Below are 20,933 nucleotides of genomic sequence, written 5' to 3' on the forward strand. Positions count from 1 at the left end.
GTAATACACTTTACCTTTCCTCTAGATAGTCTTATTGCATTGTAAATGCTCTGCAGAGTTTAGGAAAGAGCTCTCACTGCTGTGGCAGCAGGCTGATGGCTGCAAACGGCCTAGAAGATAGTCAAGATAATGGAGTAAGTAAATGAGCTCTGTTTTCTTGCCACAATAATGTCAATAGGAAACACTGTTGTTCCATCTCTCAGTATAATGGTTTTGGGTTAAGTCTGTAATTGGTCCAAGCATCCAGCACAGCAGGATTTTGGGACTGGGAGTAGTGTTTGTGCACCTGTGGATTTCAGCTCCTTGTTAGTTAAGGATCCAGTGTGGTTCTTCCTTGCACACAAGCTGAGTGTGTTAGGAAAAAAAGTCAGAATGCTACTGACTTCTGAAGGTTTCTCTCGGATAGCCAGAACTTGATAAAAATTTACCTTTTTCTCAGTAAACCAGTCCCCAAATCCATCTTGCAAAGAACTTTGAAGTGATGAATCACGAAGGAATTCAGTCAGTCCTTCAGGTGGCTCTGAATTTGGGATTCGCAAAGAAAAAGAAAGGAAGAAAAATTCCCTTTCTTATATGTAGCATGGCTCTGTGAGACTCTGAGGCTGCCTGAGGAAACAGCTGTAGTATCTGGAGATACGAGTACCCCCACGCTATTTATTGCCTTTCCTCCATTGGAGGTTACCACCTTCGCAGCAGAGTCAGAGGAAGGGAATGCATGCCTACCCCTCGGCTGCTCCACCTCCACAGCTCTGGAATGGGGGGGTGGTCTCGGATGGCAGGGCAGAGCAGGCAGTCCTGCACAGTGATTCACACCACAGCAGCGAGAGCCACCAAGGCTGGTTAGAGCCATAGCTAAGGCTTCACCGAGTGGGACTCTACCAGTCACGCACACGTTCACAAGCATCCTTCACGTCCAACTCTGCCAAGTCCTGGAAGAAATGAAGTAGCCTGAAATCTTGCTCCATTTGTCCAGCTCTTCTGCAGGATTAGAGGACCCAAGCAGAAACATCTTTTGTAGCCCACAGAATTCTCTGTGTGGGAGGACTGTATGATTAAAGGTTTGAAGATCTCAGACAGTAGGGCTTTGGCAGGCCAATATGCCAATTCTTCTTTACAAACCTATAATTTCATCCAAAAAAAGAAATCCAGTTTTACAATGAAAACCCTTATCATTTAAAATACATTTTAGCTGGTTCTGGAAGAAGCTGAAATTTTCAAAAAGGACGTTTAGTTTCTGAATGAAGATTTTTGGTTGGTTGGTTGGTTGTTTTTTTCTTTTCTTTTCTATTTTACCTTCTCAGCCATGATTTTTCTAGTATCTCCATAAGCTCTGTCCTCAGTTCTGGTCACAATTTCTGACTAGATCTTGAGTCTGCCTCTGCCGCTTCTGCTTTCTCAAGCAGTAATAAGAACTAGAAGCTGGCTCTGTTTCTCAAGTTTTCTCCCTTCCCAAACAGCGCTGAAGCTGGCCAGTATGTTGGTAACAGCCTCCATTCAGCAAAGCTACAGAGGGCAGCACGTAAGCCAGTTTTTGCAGATGTATGCGAGGATGTCGATGTCTATATTAAACTTAGACTCCTTAGTGAGTACATTACAGTTTCCTTGCGTTTCCTACAGCACCACAATGACACTGGTAGTCACTATCATTCAACTTTTTATAGAGGGAGAACTATAAAAAGGTGAATTAACAAAGCCCATGCGGGAAGTTAGTAATAGAAGTAGGAGTTAAACTGCAGCTTCTTGGGAGCGTGCAGTAGCAGCTTAACCTTTGGATAATCTCACGTAAAGGGGCTGATCTTTTGCCTCCACGATGGTGCAATGTGCAGTAATGGAAAATTAGAATTCCCTTACCTGGAAAGCTTCCTAAATTCTCAAAACTCTTTTCAAGAACTGACCACTTTTTCCTAAGTCTGTCATTTCTGATTCTTCCCTTTTGAGAGAAGTGCTTACTTCTCTCAAGGGAAGAGCAGAGTGATAGAAGCAGTATGACTTTTGAAGAAGTTACACTTCAGGAAAAAGAGTTGCTTGAAGGACCAGCTTTTTAGGATAGTCATGCAATTCTGGAGTTTCTACGTAGGATTTTCCATGGGAAAACAAAGCACAGTTCTTTGTTTCTAGCAGATGACACTTCGGTAAGCAGACAAATGCGTATCATAGTCTAGAGATTTTAGCAGGTGTTTGAAGATGGATACAATTTTCACAAATGTTTCTGGTAAATAACAGAATTTATATAAATTGTTGGTCTAACAGGAAAAAAACAAAGCCATCTTAAATCAAGTATGAAAGTCTGCATAGTTTGAGTCATCTGTTTTCATAGCTAAAATCATGGGCCAATTTTTCTTCTCAAATAATGCTTGCTCACTCTTAACTTCATGGAAAGACTTCCTTCTCTTACTCCTTGGTGAAGACTCTATCAGCATAACAGTGAGTTGGTGGTTATTGCTTTGTGCTATTTAAGGCCTCCACCCTGCAATGAAACAGGAGGCTAGAGTTTCAGAGATCTAACCTCTTTTATAATTCACCATTTTTCAAAAATATATTGATTCGGACATTTTTACCAACAGATAAAACAATTATGGTACTATAAAAATAAAAGAGAATGCTCTTTTTCCTTTAAAAGGTACTGCTATTCAACAGCATTTGCTCATCATCATATTGTTACCTTTTTTTGTAATACCCTGTAATGTGATCTGCTGTAAAATATGTGTTCAGTTCTGGGGGGGAGGGGAATAAATCTGTTCCAAAGATTGATACATTCAGGATTTTTTATGGGAGGCCTCCAAAGAAAACCCAGGTGCTGAAGGAAGTGGTGTTCTTGTCTCAGTGGGTGGCATTTTCACTGCTGAGTCAGTACTGCACCAGCTTGGTGCTGCTGGACGTGCTCTGTTTTTGATGAAACGGGAAAGCAAAATGTTGTGGTAATCCAAAGATTCCCTGGCCCCATGGTGAAGATGAAGGTGTTTGCCCCATGGTCTAGGGAAAATTCCATCCCAAGTAACTTGTATCGTGTGTTACAATTTTATTTGAGGTACATATCATTTCTGCTCCTGAAAACTTCATTGGCTAGTGTAGCTACACAAGTTGATGATATATTCACCCCAGGATGGCTGCATTTTAATGATATGTGAAGCAGTGCTTAAATGTATAATTCAAGAATCAATTTGGGATCTTTTAGAACATAAATAATACTCAAGATATATGAAAAGTGTAATTCATGTCAGCTGCCATTCCTTCTGTAATAAGTCTTTGTGACAAAAGATTCTGTAAAATATATGTGGTCCTCTGCATGTCACATTTCTCAAGCATTTTGGATATGGCATTTAGTGTTAAAGGTTCCCATTTATATCATGGAAAAACACCAGCTGCCTCTGAAATAGTTAATTGTTTCTGCAGTCATATATATTAAGCCCTGCATATTTCAAATACTGTATGTTTCAAGAGATAGTAACACTGATGTAACCGACTTGGTAACGCCACTGTACATCTAGAATAACTCAACTGGTGTCTTTACAGCTGTTCCAAATCCAGCTACAGATTTACACTAGTGTAAATGAGATCTGACTTCAGCCTTGTATTTGTGTATATGTCTGACTAAATTAGACAGAAATGAAAATGTTGAGGACAGTGCTCCATCTGGAAGGGCTGGAGCCAGTGGAGAAGGATTATAGATAGACGAACATAAAAAGAAGGAGGGAAATAACAACCTGTTGATGGTTACAGTGTTTATTTTTAAGTGGCCTCATATTCCCTAAAGAGGCTGAGATGATTCTGCTGAACTACTGTAAAGTTTATTTTTCCATTCATATACTTTCTGTGTCTGGCAGCAAAACCTAGTACAAATCAAATACACTATGTCTCACAAATATCTTCATCTATTTTAAATATGCTCGATAAAGCTTAGAGAAAACCAAATTTAAATGCTCCATACACTGTAATGGTTTTGAAAAATCAGTGAAGGATATAATGGACTGATATTATGCTGTGGCCAAGGGGCAAGAGGGGAGTCAGGGATGCATCTGTTCTGGCTTCAGGTCGTCTTTGCACCCCTTGGCAGACCGAGTCTTTCTGCAGACTGGTGGTGCTCCTGCTAGTCGACCAGTGGATGTAGCCAGAATACAGAAATTTTGTCTGCATTGAGTCACTCCACAAATACTGAGCCTTGGGGAAATAGTGGAGTTCTATTTTCTGTAAATCCACCTTCCAAGATAGAGGATGGAAAACAAGGTACTTGCCTCTAGGCTGTGGTGCTAGCCTTCATTCTGCAGGAGAAGGCACATGTTTATGGGCAAGGCAGCAGGTATAAAGTGTGGTGGGAAGAACAGGAGAGCAAGCTGAAGTTTTCTGCCCTTACCTACATCTTCTGTATTTCCATTACTCAGAAAGAGTGCCTGTGTGACAGGCCTCTGAACCCTCAGTGAGGGGTTATAACCGTTGGGGTGCTCAAGGAGCAGCGATAATCCATGCCTAAAACAACAATATCCTGAGAATACCTCCAATCTAAGTAAATAATCTGCTAATTTTGTGTGTGAAGCACTGACAGCTAGTCTCTGGAAAGTTGTCAGGTTTTTTTAACACAACAGAGCAGAATTTGACTGTCTTTTCAAAGTACAGGTTTAAAAAACAGCTGCAGGGAAGTTTAATTTTAACACAGTCTTTGGGTGTAAAGGCTGCATTTGACAGTAAATTTGACTAACGTTTGAAAGGAATTTTGTTTGTCCAATGCTGATTTTTTTTCTTTTTCTTTTTAAATCTCACGTTATCTGTAGAGGTGATTCTACCAGAAGCTGTAATCACAACTAAGTTAGCATTGCATTTGTGTCACTAAACTTAACACGTCCAATTAATCTCGCACGTGAATTCATTTAGGAAATGCCAGTCTTGTCTGGAAAAGCACATCCCTTTTTCTATCTCCACTAATCCAACACACTAGCAATATTAAGCTGGTATTATACTGCATCGTAGCAAACGGAGGCTGGTCATGCTTGTGTGTGAAGGCTTCTAAAAAATCCCCCTAGATCTGAACAAAAAGGCGCTGAGAAGTGATCTAGTGGAGGGTGTGTATGTGTGGATATATATATAAGTGGTTATATATACACATGTATTTATGTATAAGTATCTATAAAGCACAAATGCTGCGTTCTTGTAGGCTGTGACCACATGACAGCCGAGAAGCGCAACAGCAGCACGGGTGAAGAAAAACCAAAAAAAACCCAAACCCCAAGCAGCCAGCCGTCAGAGCAGCGTGTCCCCAATCAGCGCGGCAGCCCCGGGGACAGCCATCTATGGCCATGGGGCAGCAGGTGCTGGCACAGACAGGTGCAGATGGTGGGGATGCGTGGCATTGCTGCGGCCAGGCCAGGGACCCGCTCCCCGCCGGGCTGCAGCCGCATCGCGCCCGCCAGCCAGCGCCGACAGTCACTTGATGCTCTGCTCCTGCTGTGGATTCCCCGGGGCGGCTGAGCTCAGCGGGTGCTGCTGCCCATCTCCTCTGTCAGGGCCAGGGAAATGCGATCCTTTTTGTTGAGGGCTGGCGTAGGGAACCTACGTCAGCTGCCCAGGGGGATTTCTGGGGTTTTCAGAACTTTTTTGCTCCATGGCGACAGACAGGAATAAGCCTGAAGGATGAGGAAATGTCCTTACTTCAAACTTCAGGAATTATTCAGATATAAATTCTTTTTAAAAGAACAGTTTACAAGTGCAATAATGGACAGAAGTCCTTTGCATGTCCTGTGAAATAATTGTAAACTTAGGAGCCTGTAAGTTGTAATTGTGGGCATTAACAGAAATTTTAATACAAAGCTTTAATGCTGGAGTCTTCATATGGTTTGCTTTTGCTCCTTTCTGAGAAAATCCAGAAAGATGTATGTTTTAGATTAGCTGCTATGAGATCTCTGAATCCGACATATCCTTCTTTGATTTATACTTACAAAGCCAAAGTTAGCCTGTGTCGTATAAGTCAACACTAAATAGAAAAGTGCTGGCGGGTGGGTAAGATTGAACATTAAAGAAAGGAACTGTGCTCGGTCTCTTCTAGAGAGCAGACCTCTGCCATCTCCCCACCTCCAGCCTCACCATCTCTCCAGAGGGCTATCCCAGGTGCAGCAGCCAGACAGCAAGGTGCATTTTCTTGTATGGATGCAGGAGACTCACTGCAGAGAGGCACAGGAGATGTGGTGAGGCTGGTCAGTCCACTGCAGACCCCCAGGTCAGAAGGAGCAGACTGTGCCTCCGGAGGGCTGCGCACTGCCCCGGCCCTGGGCCTGCACCAGGTGCACCCCCTTGCAGGGCTCTCCCATGCCCCAAGTCACACAGCGCAGCTGTGGGCAAAAAAGCAGCAAAAATCCCACTGTCCCAGTGCCCTTTCAAAAAGTCATGAGTTCATCTGGTTTTATACCGGTCTTACAAAATATTGCAGAGACGCCTTGGCACATGCCAGGAGCATGAGTGGAAGAGAACAGACTGAACGCTGTAAGCAGGTAGAAACCTTGTGTCCCGATGAGCTTGCAGCACACACGTATCATAACACACACGTTATAACACTCTGGCCGATCATTCATAAGCAAAGAGAAGCAGATGTTACTGGCAAAGGGTATCAGCATTGTTTGGTTCCACAAGAGGTGTGATTAGAGAAGGTACTTGAAGGAGGAGAGAATAATCACTTAACATGCAAAAATGAGAGGCAAATCCAAGCAGAGGGTTTGGGGTTTATTGTTGTGAAAAGCACACTTAGATAAATACATTTGAAGAAGACAGACGTACAGGACCAGACTCAGACAATGGAAAATTATTTTTTTCTTTGAAACTTCAGCAAAAATAAAATAGTAACAAAAAGGTTAACATGTGGTTACAGAAGTTCAGCTATTATATAAGCCTTGCAGCTTATTTCAAAAAGAATATAAACCACAAAAGCATTTTATGATTTATACAAAAGAGGTAAGAACTGTTTCGGGTTTCTGTGTTACTGGTATACATTTTTTTTGTGTGTGTGTGTGGAGCTTGTTAGATAACAGTAAGTATAATAATGTTTTATCTGATTCTCCTAAACGTGCAATTAAAGTACATTAGGACCAGCATACTAGTTTATGTTCATTATTAAATGTAAAAATCTAAGAACTCTACATTAATGGAACATAAAATTTGAGATTTTAGTTACACAGAAATCAGGGAATTCAGATGGATGGTTCCCATAGCAACCTATCTCTTCCTCTTTGTGTTTTTCATTTCACTACAACCTTTCATTACTTGATTGCACCATACATTGTATCTTGCAATTTCATCATAAAATTTCACCATTATATAACAGTGCAAGGGAAGAGAGTGAAGGTTGTCTTCACTCGACACTTTCAAACTTTAATGTTTCTGTTGCTCAGAGAGCAAACTGATCCTTAAATTAATCAGGCCCACAATCTGAACGTTTTCTGGTTTTTGGGGGGGACCTCCATAAATTTGGCTGGGTTCCTTGGGATGGTTATAAATAATAAACACAATAGCATATCATTCCTTGGTAATTGGCTATTGTCTGCCTTGCCACGTAGATACGTGGCTCCAGTGAGCAAAAAAGAGACCAAAGCATTTTTCATTTGTGGCTAAAAGATTTATCCCATGCAGATACAGGAAAGTAAGTGATAGTGGAAAATGGAGGGCACTTGTGGTTTTTGTCTTCTGACAGTGGAATATAATTTACCAAATTACAACTCTGTGGATTATCATGGTCACTCATGGGGTTATCAGTTAAAGATCATTGCGGTGGCTTCTAGACAATGTAACAGATACGGGAATTTGTAGAAATAGACCTGTAATTCTGAATTTTTCCATACTTTAAATTTTGATTACAGACAAAGAGCCAGTGCAAGTGCATTTTTTATTATGTGAATTAAGATATTGATTCACTTTGAAATAGTTAGGTCTTTGTTGCAGAGGATATCAAAATATCAGAACAGACAGAGTGGGCTGGTCTGAACCATTTGGGGACCTTACCAACTGATCTGGTCTTTTTAATTAATCAGCTGTACTGTGAGCACTTCCAAGCCCAGCTAGCTGTGGCCTCTCGGGCCCTGGAGTGCTGTGGGAAGCAGTCCCACCGCAGATGAACCTGTGAAGAAGAAAGGAGATACTCTCTCTAGAAAGATGAGCAAACTAAAGGATAGGATGAAAAAAAGATAAATTTCTAACCCCGTCCACTCTTTCTGCTAAAGTAATGCTAAAAGAAGAGGATAATACTACGGAAACAGAGACTGTATTAGGAAAATCAAAGTCTTTTCCTCCTCAAAAGCCCTCAAATTGTGATGATTTCCATTGCCTTGATAAAATCAGACCTGGCTGTTAGTGCCATATTTTCTTTTGTGCTTTTGTAGTGATGATAAATTTTGCATGAAATGGAAGTAAATAGTTGTTTATACTTCATTTTACAGCAGCCAGTATGTCACTAAGTCAGCACTTCTCCTCTGAGATTTATAGAGGCAGGATTTAGGCTAAATTGCTGGCATATGAGATTTCAGCCAAGGGTTGTTTTCCTTTAACCATTTTGTTTTTCAAATGCCTTGGCTGATTTTAGGTTACTGGAGTCCAATATAATCACTTGTTTAATTGCTTGGAAGAAGTGGAGCTTCCGTAGTTCAAAAAATGGCTTATTTTCTTTAAAAATAACTGAAATCTGGCTTGGGGTTCTCTAGAATGCAATGCGCTATACAATTGTGTAATTTTATCCTCTTAAAAATTCCCTGAATAGTCATTAAATCTTTGGAAACTAGCTAATCTCCAGGAGGATGCGATAGGTCTGGCTGTTTTCCAGGGTTTGCAAGAGGCTGTGGCAGCTTAACATGGTAAGAAAAATGGTTTCTAAATCGCTGCAAGACTGGGCCAAAGATTCTAGCCTGCTGAAACCCAGTTGGTCTTCTTAATGACTCCAGCCTTCTCTGATGTCCAGAACCAGCCTCTGCTTTCAAAGGGTGGCAGAGCAGAGAAAAGGAAAAATTGACACCGAGCCCAAAGAGCGGACCAGTTGGATGAATCAGTTAGATACTGGTCAGTGCCACTCTCAGTTGTGCTGTACTGAGTGTGCTGCGTTGTGTTGAAGCAGAACAATAAAGGACCTTTATGAGAGGTGTAATGTGGTAGGTAGCTATGTGGAGGGGAGTGAAGTAACAAGTGAGGCAACAGAACAGGCAATACTGTAGCCTGCGTATCGAGAAGCCAGAGATCATGCAAAGTTCAGGATCATTGTGTTAGTCCTGAATGCTGCTCAGGACCTCAGTGCAGAGGGTAAGTATGTCACTTTCAGGCTGCTCGCCTTTCCAGAGGAGTTCTGTGTACGTCCGTGTGTGTGTTCACGTGCCTGTGCACTCTGTCAGCCTCTTCTTTTCCATTATAACGTCTTCATTTTTTATTCGGCACCAAGCAAATCTGGTGCAAAGGGAGGGGTCTCACAGACAATGGAATTCCAACAAGTTTATGAAAATTACATGTTCTTGTGCAGAAAAAGAGAATGAGAAATTACTCCCAGAAAGACTCTCAGCTGAAGGCAGTGTTGCAGCTTGAGTCCTTACAGAAACAACACAGATTCAGCAGAAGGATGGGTAGGGGGCAAGAGAAGCCCTGAGAGACCCAGCTGCAGGAAGGCTTCTCTTGACATTGCACTTTACCCCAAAACGCAGTTCACAGGGAATCAGGCACTAGTTCCAGCACTCGCAAAGCTAGGAGCTGTGCCCCTCACTGCAGCACGCTTGTGGAAATTTCTGTTGCCTAACCTTACCCCAGCTCACTGAAGAACATGTTTTTTACATTGGTGGTTTTTTTGGTTTTTGGTTTTTTGGAGGGGGGGAAGGATGGGGGGGGAGAATTGCACTGCGTTAGTGAGTTTGATTAACCATGTCAGCCAAGGTACCAGCCAAACACACTGGATTAATAGGTTTTGCAAGGGAGAGGTTTGCCGAGGTTTGCCTCTAGTCTTCAGGTCTGAAGTTAATTTTGGGTAGAATGCAAACATGATTTTACTAAATTTGGTCTTTGGCTTTTCTGGTGAAAATAGAGATTGCTTCTTCTCCACCCAGTGTGGCAACAACCTGCTTTCTAAGGGTATGAAAATAAAAATAATTATGTATGAAAATAAAAACTTTGCTATGTTGACATAGAACCTGGTCTCTTTTTGGAGACTGCCGTAAGGCATTCATTGGGTTACATTGTCTTTCCGCCTCTGAACATCTGAAAGATGACAGTGCATTCCTGAACCTCTGCAAACCACAGAATCGACTTTCACATGAGTGCAGAGTAGAGTTTTAGGCATTGGGTGCTGAGGACAAAGTGCATCTTCTTTCACCCATACACAGGCTTGTGAATGCTGCAGACAAGGATTTGGGAATGATGGGGAGGAAAAGATGCAAAGAAGCTGCAAAACATCCCCCCTCTTTTGATATTGCCCTTCATCTGGGTTATCTTCATCTGGTAGGACAACAATTGTGCAGCTCCCTTCCCTCACCTATGCCCATTCAGTCGGAGTTGTGTTGGTCTCCGGGGAAAACAAGAGGTCTTTGCTATTTGTAAACAGAGGGGCTGTCATCTCAAAGGGTGGATCTGAGGATGCCATCTAATCCCGACCACATCAGCATCACTCCTCAGAGACTCCGTGAGAATCAGCAGGACTGCATCAGTGACTCAGATGAGCTCAAAGGTCCCAAGAGTGCTGATCTGGGTTTCACTTCTGGACAGCTTGATCCAATGGATCTTGAAAGAGAATATTTTATGTATTCAGAGGACAAGTGTTGTACGAAGGGAAGTTGAACTGTGTTATATGAAGGGAAGAATGTTAGCTGAGATAGATTAGTTATTCAGACGTAAAAGAAAAAATTCTCTTTTAATGTATCATATTTTATACATTAAGTCTACCAAACAACAGCTGATTGCAAAAGCCTTCTTTATAATTGTCATGTTTCAAGCTAGTAGCAGTAGAAATCACGTATGACTATGTCTGTGTCCTGGTTTTGCCTAAGACAGAGTTAATTTTCCTCTCAGTACCTGATATAATGCTGCGTTTTGGATTTGGTGGGAATGCTGGTAACACAGTGATGGTTTTAGTTGTAGCTGGGTGATGTTTATACTAAATCAGGGACTTTTCAGTTTCTGGGGCCCTGCCAGCAAGAGGGCTGGGGGGGGCACAAGAAAACTGGGAGGGGACACAGCCAGGACAGCTGATCCCAACTGGCCAAAGGGGTGCTCCATACCATAGAACATATATAAACTGGGGAGATTTAGCCAGGGCCTGCCCATTTCTGCTGAGGGACTGGCAGGACATCGCTCAGTGGATGGTGAGCAACTGTGTTGTGCATCACGGGTCTTTTCCTTTTGGATTTTGTTCCTCTCCCACTCTCTCTCCTTTTCATTATGATCGCTGTTGCTGTTGTTATTATTATTATTTTATTTTATTTCAGTTATTAAATTGTTCTTATCTTAACCCTCAAGTTTTTACCTTTTTCCTCATTCTCCTCCCCATCCCACTGGGCCAGGGGGAGTGAGCAAGCAGCTGACTGGTGCTTGCTTGCCAGCTGGGGTTAAACCACGGCAGTCTGTTCTGCTAGTTAACATTTAAAAGACAAAAAAGAGATAGGAGGGAATGGAGAAGAAGTGTAGAGAATCATTCAGGTTGGTTTAGCTTCTTAAGGCTTGATTCCAAAGAATTTATAATTTTGTCTGTGTGTCAGTAGTAGCTCACAGGATTAGAAGTGAAGTCTGTGCAGACACAAAGTTTGGACAGAAAGATCTGCACTGAGCCAGCCTACCAAAATTGCCTAAATCTGCTTCTGAGGTCCGCAACATGAGTTTGGAAGGCTCCAATCTCTTAGGGCAGATCACCGTCATTTTGCTGCGTTGATGGAAATGTGAGGTTCAAGGAGTGTGCCTCCACAAGGAGAACAGCTTTATACCTTTTCCAGGAATAAGAGGGCTCTGTTCTTAAGTCTTCGGTAAAATGCAGGAAAAGAAGCCTAATTTTTAATGAATAAATAAAATTATACAGAAACAAGGTATGATGTTATAATACTTAAGAACTTTAGCAGTGGTAAACTGGGCATTGCCATAAAGAAAATAATTAGGAAAAGTACTTTTCCAAAAAGAACAAAAACCTCAGATGAGGGGCCGCCATTCTGCAAAGGCAAAAACAAGCCAGTTAAAGCATCCCACACGAATACACAGCACAAGCATAGCCACTTAGTAACACGAGTGCTATGTGATCTATACATTGTAACCAAGGTTGTTCGGCCAGGTTTCAACTCAGAACTTCTAACTGCAAGCTGTGTAATAAAGTTTATAGACAGCCAAATGGACTCTTTGAAGACTTGCTTCTAACATTCTTTTACTTTAATGTAGCCCATGACTGTTCTTTGGTGATCTGTCAAGGTGGATCAATTAAAAACTATTTGAGGCCAGACAACCATTCTGAATTGTTGGTTACTGATTTAATTCTGTTTTTAAGCTTTTTCATCTCCATTGTTTATCTTGATGATGATGACCATGGTTGTGAGGGCTGATTTGAGCTGCTGAACCTGAAATGCATCTGGCTTGACTTTTCACTAAGCATCTTTTTTAGCAGTGCTTTTTCCTGTGCATTAAGCTTCAGCACTGTGCATTTGTAGCACTGTATCTGGAGTCAATAAAAAGTAAACACCATGTCTAGAAGCTCTTAATCGGTATTTCACAGCCACATTAGCAACTGTGTCCTCCCTCTTGTCCTACCAAAAACATACGCTTAAGAATGGCAGGGCATTGCTAATGTCATCCCTTACATCCAATTCAAAGGAATAATTCAGTTTACATACTTCTCTTTCTTCTGTGGAGAATATGAATTCCTATATTGGTTGCCTTTGGGTTTTTTCATTTCTTCCTTCTGTATCATTCTTTAGAGGAAAGGCAAACACCAGGGTATTCCACTGTAAACAGTATGCAGCCTTTGCTTTTAATGTTCATTCATTTCAAATGGATAAACATGTTAGAATAGCTTCCATTTTGGGTGGGTATCTTAACCCCTTAACACTGTCGGACACGGGGGGACAGGGGGTGGGTACTAGCACAGGCACTTTGCCAGATTGCCAGCTTCATTGTTGTCACTGATTCCAGTTTCAGAAAAGCAAAGCCTGCACAGTCCTCTCTTGCCGCTCGCGATTGCAGACCGACAGCATCAGCGTGGTGGATCTCTAGTCACTTTCTTTCCTTAAAGCATGATGTAAAACCTGCCACCGCTGGGCAGTTTGTGTTGCAGTAACACTGCTGAGTCTTTCTTGCAGCCTGTGTCAAGGACTGAACTCTCCGAATTGTTTATTTCAGACATTGAGAAAGAAAGGACTTAATGGCTGTGACAGTCCAGACCCCGATGCAGACGATTCAGTAGGTCACAGCCCTGAGTCTGAGGACAAGTACAGAAAAATTAACGAAGATATTGATCTAATGATCAGCAGGCAAAGATTATGTGTAAGTACCCTGAGCTCCCTTTCATTTTTTTTTTACTTTTTGATATTTCTCTGAACCTGGCAGGCATTGAACAAGAAAGAAAACAAAGGTTGTGAAAGCCCCGATCCTGACTCCTCTTACGCTCTCACCCCACGCACTGAAGAAAAATACAAAAAAATTAATGAAGAATTTGATAATATGATCAAGAGCCATAAAATACCTGTAAGTACCAAAGGTTAGATGGCTGTCTGCTGATAACTGCTGCAGTAACAAACCATAACCCTTTCAGTTCTGGCTTTGTAAGGAAAACATTTCAGCTGGAAACAGGCTTTAATAGCCCAATGTATAATCAAACACTGTGGTCAGAAAATTCCACACAACGTATTTTTCTTCCAAGTCTCTGCCTCTGACACACAAAGCCTACTATAGGTGAAACTTACAAAAGGAAGTGAAATACACATATATACATTATATTCACTTGATTTACAGAACTGCTTTACCACACCACTTGCCCAAATTACACCTGAAAAATAATGATGGAAATCTTTCTTTGTGGACAGGCTAACAAACCCACAGAATACTTTCTGCGGTGATATAGGAAAAATGGTGTAGAACTGAAATTCCTTTATATATAGTAATCAGTGTGTTCCGTGCGTGTCACTTCAGTTCTCAAGTGTCTCTGCTGAACTCAGTTGCAGCACTGAAGGGTTACAGCTACTTGCTCGCTGCAGAGAAACAAACTGCATGAGAGCCTAATAGCAGGATTCAGACATGTTTGTGTGTTGGGGTGATTTTACAGCTTTGTCAGAGAATTTGCTTTGACCTCGTCAGCATTTCTTTAATGCTTTAACATGAGCTAAATTTTGTTTTAACCAAGTCAAAATTTCTAACCATCAGTCATATGCCTTGCCAGATATCTAAGAGAAATAACTCTGCATGTGCTATTTTGTTTGCACAAGACACAAGGGGAGAATACTTTGTCATTATGTTTAATACTACATTTATAAAGCTGACAAAAAAAATGTGGAGGTATGGAGGTTGTTTTTGACCCTTCTTCCAAATGTGTGTGGAAGAGATGGTAGTAAACCGAAGATTTGCCCAGGTCCAAACAAGCATCCAAATTTGCATAGGTAACTGCTGGCTTCTGAAAGAGATCATTTGGGTGTGTTCCTTCCTCATTCCCACACATAGGTTGTATGGATAGCTGCCAAAAAGGATGTCTATGTACCCAGAATGAGCAAAGCCTCTTCTGTAACTTTAGTGAATTGTGTGTAAAAAATCTGATACCTGAGCTGAGAATACCTCTCAAGGATGCTCAGGTTCTGTCTCAGGCAGTGTAAGTGTCCTTTACATTAATTCTCAGCAGAAAGATTTTCACTCCAGTTAAATAAAATTTTGAGGATGTTCTCCATCATGGCAAATGTATTTTCAGGGAAAAAAAAAAAAAAAAGAAAAAAAATATTTTCCCACAGACAAAATTACATAAAATTTGATAAATTAGTATTTTGAATGGCTCGTTAAGGACGCTCAACATGTATATAAAATAGCAGGGAAGAATACATATATATTCCATCCCTTTTTATTTGCTTCTTTTGCATAACTGTTTTTCTCAGGAAAAAAAAAAAAAGGTTCTAAAGTCACCATGAATTTTGTTTGTTATGATGGAACTCAGTTTGACAAACTATGACTGCAACATTTAGGGTGACTGTTGTAAGCTGGAACGCTTAACCGTTTTTCACATCAAAATCTTACCAATTGCCATTTCTTTCCTCTTTCAAGGATGACCTTTGTTTTGTTCAAATCACAGTGACAGAATTTTCAGCCAGATAGTATGTAACCTAGCCCTTTTTCACCTTAAAAATTGTTTGGGTTGGCCCTTCAGAACCTCTGTTTATCTCATGCTACCTGTTTTGGTTCCAACAAAACAGCACATGTTGTAACCATTTGAAATCTTAAGACATGGAAGAAAAAAAAAAAAAAAACCAAACTTGGAAGAAAACTCATTTCTGTGGTACTGAGTTCTATCACTTTCTTTACCTCCATAAGCATTTGGGGAAATCATCTTTTCTATAAAACTAAGAAAGTTCTGGGAATTAAAAACACAGTTGATCTAAACATGGTACATCACTTTTGTCCTCCCAAAAATTAATGGACTTTCCCTCTGGTTTCTTTCATTAAATTTAACATTTTGACATCAAATATAGTCCTACCTGAGCTATTAACTTGGTGATTAACTTGCTTTTCTGAGCTGTATTTTGGGTACAATGTAACTTCCTACCTTGCAGAGATGTTACAAGGTCCAGTGTATTATGTTTTTATGAAAATTACTTCAGAAATGCTTCAGAGATATGGAACTGCAAAATGTTACCATTTCTTTTAATGTAAGACAGGATATCCCTTCTCTGAGTGCTTCACATGCAGAGCTCAAGGTCTGTGTGCTCCATCAAGCTGCTTACCGCAAAAGGAAGAATCAGTAGATATTCTCCCCAAATGCAAAAGGAGGTCCTTCTCTTGGCATACGCCAAGACGTAATGGGCAAGATGGAGTTCAAAGCTAGCACATAGCAAAAATTTGTAAATATAAATACTATATATATAGCTATATAGCTATATAGCTATATAGCTATATAGATATATAGATGTATAGATATATATAAAAATACATTGTGTATTGTATATTACCTATTATACAGTATACAATAATATCCTTAACTGTACAAATGAGTGTATCTTCAAGGAAGTCAGGGAAGTCATATTCATGTACTTGGGATCATCAAAGGTGGCCAACAATGTTGGGGGGAAGAAAGCAAAATCGAACAAAAAGTCACCAAGTCAAGTCATTAAATCACTACTTACAAAATATAGAAAACAATGCAATGTCTGCGCCTGGTCTTGTAACATAATAAAGCTGCTGCCAAATGAAAACAAAATTGGCTTTTGCTCCTAACAGCTAGGGCCAATAATGTTTCCTCAGATAATTTTCTGGGGATAAGTACTTATATTGTTCTAAAACATCTGATAATAATTAGACATTTACTTGTAGTTTTCATAAGAGTGATGAAAGCAAAGGAGACAGAAATAGTCTACTAGAAGGGAGCTGTAAGTATCTCTGTCTCTAAATAAATGAAGGCCTGGTTGAACATGGGAGGGATAAAAACAATATTTAACACAGAATGTTTGGCCCATTAGTTTCCAAGGACTTTCTGAGTCCCCAGTAGTCTGCTTTGCACAACGTACCACAGCTTGTGGAGCGTGCATCTAAGGCAGTGCGTGCTGTACACTGCTGGAGTCCTCCTAGGTGAGCCATCTGCCCTCCTTGGCAATGGTGTCCAAAGGAGAAAACAATAAAAAAATAAAAAAAAATAAAAAATTAAAAAAAGGCAAAAAGTGGCAAACGACATATACATTAGAGTAAGGCTTTGCCTATGTTAGTAAATTAGCAAATGGCAAAGGACGTAACGAGGCAGCGGGAGGTGCTTATCTCTGACCTGAATTGCTTGAACAGCCCCTGGCATGCTTTTGGCACCAGCCAAATAACACTGTCCCAGACAATTTCTGAGCTCTGTTTGGTTGTTAGCCCAGGCCAGGAACAATTCCCAATTGTCAGTTTATATGTAGTCATGATGTTTTTGAGGTTGAGAAAGTTTAATAGTATGGACATGGGCTGCTCTGTGGCCTCAGATGGCCTCAGTTCCTAAGCAAGTTTGATTTACTAATATAGATATTATGCAAGTGCATCATAAGCTTTAATGTCCGTCAGCCCTCGCTGGAATAGATATGCCCCGTGACTTACCACCAAGAACAACTAGGGAATCTGCAGGAGGTTGCAGTTCTTGGTGAAGGACATAAAATACTGTAACAAAATTTGGGCAAACAGAGCAAAACTGTAGCTAGAGACTTACTGTTTATTATTGGTGCTTATCCAGAAAAACTTCTCCCTCTAACCTTTGACTCCTGAGGAGAAAAAATAAAAATACTGTATTCCATATATAGTGTGTATTGTACTGCAAAGCAGAGTAAACTGACTTTGTCCTGATAAAACTGCCTACGAAATACTCTGAAAGGAGATGTAAGTATATCCGGACAGTAGGTAAAATGGTGAAAATGAAACCATTACTACAGAAATTAAGAAAATAATTTAACTAATATTAAAAAATATTTTTAAGATGAAAGCTAAGTAGTTGATTCAGTGACTTTTGCTCCAGTGATGACTTGTTAGACTGGAATCCACAAGGGCAACCAAGACTGGAGCTCTTTTGCGCTACGCTAACATAGAAAAATAAGATTCCAGCCCATGAAGGGTTTGGTTTGTACATGGAAGAATGACAGAGCACAATGATGAAAGCAGACAAGCCTGCTGAGGATTGGCAAGACCTTCAGATTTGCATTTGTACCCATGTTTTAGTTCGGATAACAGAAATTGGGATTAGGAAAATCAGTTAAGAAAATAGAGGCAATGTTGGTGCCTGCCCAGGCTCAGAGGGCAGACTTCACAGATCTTGTGACAGAAGCGAAGAAGACATTTTGCAAAGTGCTCCCCAGTGGACAACATTCCATCTGACATGGGCTGGCACACAAGCAGGCAGGATCATGTGCTCAAAGCTACCAGGCAGAGACACCACCACAGCCCTGAACGTTGCAAGAGACTCTGTGTTGGCTTATTCATGTCTCACATTGGGCTGGAGGTGGAGCTAAGACATCTATCCTCGTGTGAATTCACTGGCTAAAACCTTTTGAAAAGGCAGAAACCAGCAGCAGCAGCTGACTGGGAGCTTCAGGAGCAACCATGAATTTCTGACTTACAGGGGATTTGGGAACCTTTTGGGTCCTTCTGTGGCCAGTGAAGAGAATGCCTTACTTCAAAATGTTCCTTCAGGTTGACAATATGTTTAGATTATTCTGTGTGAACCTATTTCTAAGGAGCCTGGACCTCAGCTGTGACATACACTGGTACTCTGTGTGCTACATACTTTGCAAATTTTCCTTTGAGAGACAAGCCACACATGCAGCTAGCAGGCTGGACTTCAACTGCAAGAACATCTGCAGGCAGAAATAAAAAAAAAAAGTTGCTTCTGAAAGAAATAAAGAACATACTTCAGCAATTACATTTTTCACCACATAATCATTTATTCCCTTTTTTCTGTTTGTGAGACACAAACACTGGCATGTTTCAGGACCCCTACACAGACTCAGCAGCACATGTAGTTTCGCTCCTTGCACACTGAACATGTAGATTCCCAAGTCACCTCTCTCCTGCCCTTCCCACCTCTACTTCAACCAACCAACCCTACGGAAAACACAGCCCTTGGGGTGCACGTCAGCTTCTCGGCAAAGGGGAGGGATGGCGTGCGGCCCCCAGCTGGGGGGCAATGCCAGCAGGTTCATCCACTCAAACACCCCACCTCACCCCAGACCTTGTGCCAGGGCCATCTCTCACAGTATGGGCTACGTACAGGGTTTCAGAGCTAAATTAACACCTTGAAATAAGTCCCGAGGCATTTGTGTAACGTATCCTTCACATCGTACCCTGAACTGAAATCTTGCTGTGTGTTTCAGTGGTTAAGACAAGTAATTCCTCTGTATTTAGAGAAAAGTTATGTCTGCCCCTAGAAAGGGGAGGAAAAAAAAAAAGAAAAAAACCAAACCCTAAGGGATAACTGTAATTTGATGGCCAGCGCTGTAATACGCAGGGCACAGCCAACAGCTCTGGCCAGCCAGAGAAGAGATGAGTGGGTGGCACAAGGTCAGGGCGCCTCTGCTGCCTGACACAGCAGATTATGTGTCCCATTCTCAACATACTCCCTCTAGGTCCTTGAAGTCTTACCAGTAATACCAGCTGCCAACAACAAAATCAAAATCTGTGAATTCCTCCCTCTGAAGATGTTACGAAGCTGGTTTGAAGAATTTTTTGACGGGTTTAGACTCCTGAAGCTTATAAGATTTTTAAATAGTAGATTAAGGGGGACTTCATTTGCATTTGGGTATTTGAATATTTTATATTGTATCAGGTAATTCTGATAAAGTTTTATTGCCAGTCACAAAGGCAAGATATTAATTATTTTAAAAACAAGTAAATTAAATACAGAGTTCTAATCTATTTGGATGCCACCAGAATGATAAATTTTAAAGAAATCCAGGCAACTGCCACCCAAGAAAATCCCAACCACCACACCCACCAATCCACCGGAAAAAAAACTGTGTTGGGCTTTGTAAAAGCATAATAAGAATCAAGTGCTGCATCTCCTCATACTCTGTGTCACAGCAGTTCATAATCTGGTTCTTTTTTGGCAGGGATTCTTGCAAACAAAAGTGGCTCAAGAGAGGGTCCTGCCTTAAAGTATGAAAACAGTACACTGAAAAGGTGTCACCAAATGCTAACACACCCCACAAACACACACCCCACACGCACACAAAACAAACAGCCAAAAATCAACCACAAAGAACACAAAAACTGGTGTGTATCTGAATTTCTTGTATTTGCTACCTGTCCCTGCAAAGAACCTTGTTTCTCTTAAGCCCTTGCAGGCTAAGATAGAAACTTTTAAAAAAGTAATTTACTGTGTTGGTGCCTTTAACCAGATTTGGGATCATTCTGGTTGCTAAAGCAACATAAGCTGAAATTAAAGTTTTCCCTTTGCATTCCACCCTTTCTAATTTTTCTCCATGCAATGAAGTCATCGTAATCATGTACCTTTGATCTTGCAGTCATCTGTGACACTAGATTAAGATATCACAAGTGAACAATTATGACTTCATGGAATGAAAGAAAAAGAAAATTAAGCTTCATAAAGCAGGGGTTTGTTTTAAACAAAAAAAAAAAAAAGAAAGAAAAAATCTTTTCAGTTCTTAAAAAGTAAATGTGCAAGCTGCATTAAAGGAAGATGGAGTCATGGTTTGAAAAATCATATTTAAAAGCCTTGGTAACTCTTTTAAACCCTTCTCTTGACTCTTGGGGAAGGCAAGTGAGCGTAAATATTTTAACCACCGACTACAAAATATTTGAACTAAATATAGAGTAACTGTACTTGAAAGCTGTTGTGCTTCTGTACTATTCTTGTCTTTGTTTCCCTTTTTTGCTTGTACAGGCTGTTCCACCACCAAACTTTGAGATGCCAGTTTCTATCCCAGTGTCCAACCACAACAGTTTGGTATACAGTAACCCAGTCAGCTCACTGGGAAACCCCAATCTTTTGCCGCTGGCTCATCCTTCTTTGCAAAGAAATAGCATGTCTCCTGGCGTGACACATCGGCCTCCGAGTGCAGGTAACACAGGTAGGCTCTGTTCAATCCCATCCCTTTAGATGCTCTTTTATCAGTTGCTTGTGTGCCTTAGGTCACTTTAAACTGCGTCCGGAGAAACAAGAACTCTGTTTTTACCAGTCATAACAGTGCGTCCAAAATTGCTGTGTTGAAAAATCAAAAGAAGAGCCAAAGGGGTTTCTATTCCCAATTTAGGAAAAAAAAAAAAAAAAAAAAGAGTTCTAGAAAAAGCTGAATCTG

General features: G+C 40.9%; 1 protein-coding gene across 14 annotated transcripts in view; it reads left to right on the forward strand.

Moving 5' to 3' along the window:
* MEF2C (myocyte enhancer factor 2C) overlaps positions 1-20,933 on the forward strand; it is a 128,384-nt gene that overhangs the window by 76,351 nt on the left and 31,100 nt on the right. For 5 of the 14 annotated variants that reach the window (XM_005443395.4, XM_027811345.2, XM_027811342.2 and 2 more), the window contains exons 4-5: positions 13,312-13,455; positions 20,519-20,705. In XM_005443395.4, the coding sequence (XP_005443452.1) occupies positions 13,312-13,455; positions 20,519-20,705 (331 nt within the window). Of the gene's footprint in view, positions 1-13,311; positions 13,456-13,518; positions 13,657-20,518; positions 20,706-20,933 lie in introns of all 14 variants that reach the window. The other 9 variants (XM_027811337.2, XM_027811338.2, XM_027811346.2 and 6 more) reach the window with 4 other exon arrangements.

Source organism: Falco cherrug, chromosome Z (assembly GCF_023634085.1).
Source record: "Falco cherrug isolate bFalChe1 chromosome Z, bFalChe1.pri, whole genome shotgun sequence".
Taxonomy (NCBI): Eukaryota; Metazoa; Chordata; class Aves; order Falconiformes; family Falconidae; genus Falco; species Falco cherrug.